Here is a 2,479-nt window from a genome sequence, read left to right as displayed (position 1 = left end):
TTCAGCCCTCTCCCGCTCGCACCACTCCTGCTACTCCCCACCCGCTGGCACAGTGGCTGTTCTCAGAAGCATTTCCCGTTCTTTCCAGCAGCTCTGTTTGTATGGAACCCGGAGTGCTGAGTATGGCACTCTGAGCGCTGCTCGCTGACATCCTGAGCCATCACCACGCTGTCTGCTCCCTCCTCCAGCTCCTCTGAGACACTGCACCCCCAAAAAGCAAGTCCCTGGCTGGCACCTGGCAGACAGCCAACACTCTGCAGACCAAGTGCAGTATGAGAAGAACCTCTCCCACCCAGCTTGGGCTGATCACTCTCTATCTTCTGTTCTGAACCTTTCATTAACAAAACACGCTGCCAAGGGAGTTCAGAGCTATTATTTGCGCATGCTGTGCAGGTCAGAACATCGATGTTCAGGAAGGTCCATATGGCTCACAATGAACAGGGCTTTTTCCCTTGACATCCTGATTGCTTTTGTCAGCAGCCTGAGCTCCCCAGAAGGCTGGGCTGCCCTGGAAGCACCTGGAGATACATGTCCACACCTCGCTCCTCACCAGCTGAGGTTCTGTTACCCACACGTCACGCTCCACTTGCTCCACGTGCATTACGGCCGCTGAAGGAGGTGCCTCTGGAGCTGAAGTGAACAGCCCTTCCCTTTGCACAGACAGAACAAGCTGCTCCATCAGGAGAACACCAAGGAGCCACTTCTCCAAGAGGCTGGGCTCCGTTCAACAAGCCTGTCACTGCTCCAGGCCCTTCCCCAGAGCGTTCAGCCAGTCCCCGCCTCCATCGGGGGACAATCCTGTCCCAGCTGCAGGGAATCTCCAGAGAAGAGGGGAGGAAGGGCAGCTCCCACCCAGGAGTCACCCCCCCAAGGAACTCTGTACCCAGAGAGCGACTGCTCCTGGGCCAGCAGCACCCATCGGCTCCCGTTTGTTTCCCAGTTAATGGGGAAAAACCAACACGATCTTGAAGGAGCGCTGATCCCGGAGCACCGATCCCACAGCGCTTGCCCCAGGGCCTGGCATCTGCTCCACACACAGCCAGGCAGCCCCTGCCATGCACCCCACAGGGTACTCACATCATCTTGACTCCTTCCCGGTCCTCATGATTGATCTCTGCCAGCACCGCGCTCATGTCAAGGTTTTTGGTCATTTCTTCTAAAGCATTTTCAGGAATCATATCTATCAAAAAAAAACCCCCACCCAAAAAACAACCCAGTTAGAACAACAGCAACTCCTTCCCAGCCAAAGGAATGCAATAAAACCCCAGAAGCTTCAGGCTGTAGACCTCCCGCACTGCTTGCAGCAGGCTGGTCACCACCGTCCCCAAGCTCAGCTCCCTTCTGCAGGCCCTGGTCCCTGCCTGTCTTGCACAGCGTGAAGGCAGTGGCTCCCAGCTTTGTTTCTGAAGGAGAGGTGCAGCACCCCGGTGTGCCATACTCACGCTGGTGTCCGACGATGCAGTGAGCAGCAAGCAGCTTCAGTGAGGGCACCTCAAACAGTGCCTGGTGGAAGAGGAGCTCCCGGGCTGTGGGGCGCTTGCCAGGGTCCTGTTCTAGACACTTCTGAATGAACTCCTGGAAGGCAAAAGCTGCATAAGCCCATGGGCACGGCCAGGGCGGCTGCAGGGCAGCCCCTTGCCTGCTCACACACCCTCTGCAGCGGGTCCTCCAGCAGCTGGATGGCACTGTTGATGGCCTCCTGTGGCACATACGACGACTCGCCATTGCCCTGGATTTCCAGCACCGCCATCTGCAAACACAAAGCAGCATGTCAGGCTCCTGTGAGCAGAGCTCGAGGAGGCCTCTGCCACATGCGGGATTGTAACAGCCAGGTGGTTTGGTGCTGTGTAAGGTCACAGTCTGTGGAGGCAGAGAAGCTGCCTCGTTATGATGGCTTGTCTCCAACAGACTGCCAGGGAGACCCCAGAACTCCACCAGCACCAGCCAGCACAGCAAACATCTCCTTTCTGAGCCTCGTGATTCACCGGCCTGTACTCCTCCTTGCTAATGGCCATTCTCTAATGAAGCAGTAACTGGACCACTGTCACTCTGGCAGTGGCTGCCTGAGCAGCTCTGCACCACCAGCACACACAGCAGCTCCCAAGGAAAGGCTGGAAAAAGCATCCAGAGAACCTTAAGGTTTGGGGATTTGGATGACCTTTAAAGATCCCTTCCAACCCAAAGGACTCAATGACTCTGATTCAGCTCAAGTTTTGGTTCCTACAGGGTGTGTGTTTCCACAGTCCTGTTCCTGCTTCCCTTTCAGGATGGGCCGCAGGGGTTGAGAATTCTGGGTGCTGGCAATCCTCCCCAGAACACTCTGCCAACAACTCCCATCTCTAGACTGGGGCCCACCGACTGTGAAGACAGAGGAACCTCTGAGCTGCTCACATCGGGTACGTCAGGCTCACACCGACTGCAGCCAGCACCTGTACTGGGTGGGGACAGGCCAGCCTGGAGCAGGTACAGACTGGGTCCT

The 2,479-nt window shown here is 56.7% G+C and overlaps 1 protein-coding gene across 1 annotated transcript in view; it reads right to left on the bottom strand.

Annotated features, from left to right (window-relative positions):
* Positions 1–1,077: 1,077 nt before the first annotated feature.
* The window catches only part of NRBP1 (nuclear receptor binding protein 1), a gene marked incomplete at both ends in the record, with an annotated part of 17,741 nt that continues 16,339 nt past the window's right edge, over positions 1,078–2,479 (bottom strand). The window contains 3 exons of the mRNA XM_010140317.1: positions 1,078–1,180; positions 1,443–1,575; positions 1,652–1,750. Of these exons, the coding sequence (XP_010138619.1) occupies positions 1,078–1,180; positions 1,443–1,575; positions 1,652–1,750 (335 nt within the window). The remainder of the gene's footprint in view (positions 1,181–1,442; positions 1,576–1,651; positions 1,751–2,479) is intronic.

The sequence above is a fragment of the Buceros rhinoceros genome, unplaced genomic scaffold (genome assembly GCF_000710305.1).
Source record: "Buceros rhinoceros silvestris isolate BGI_N320 unplaced genomic scaffold, ASM71030v1 scaffold23567, whole genome shotgun sequence".
NCBI lineage: Eukaryota > Metazoa > Chordata > Aves > Bucerotiformes > Bucerotidae > Buceros > Buceros rhinoceros.
Note: the sequence above shows the minus strand (reverse complement) of the source record. Positions and strands in the feature narration are given on the sequence as shown.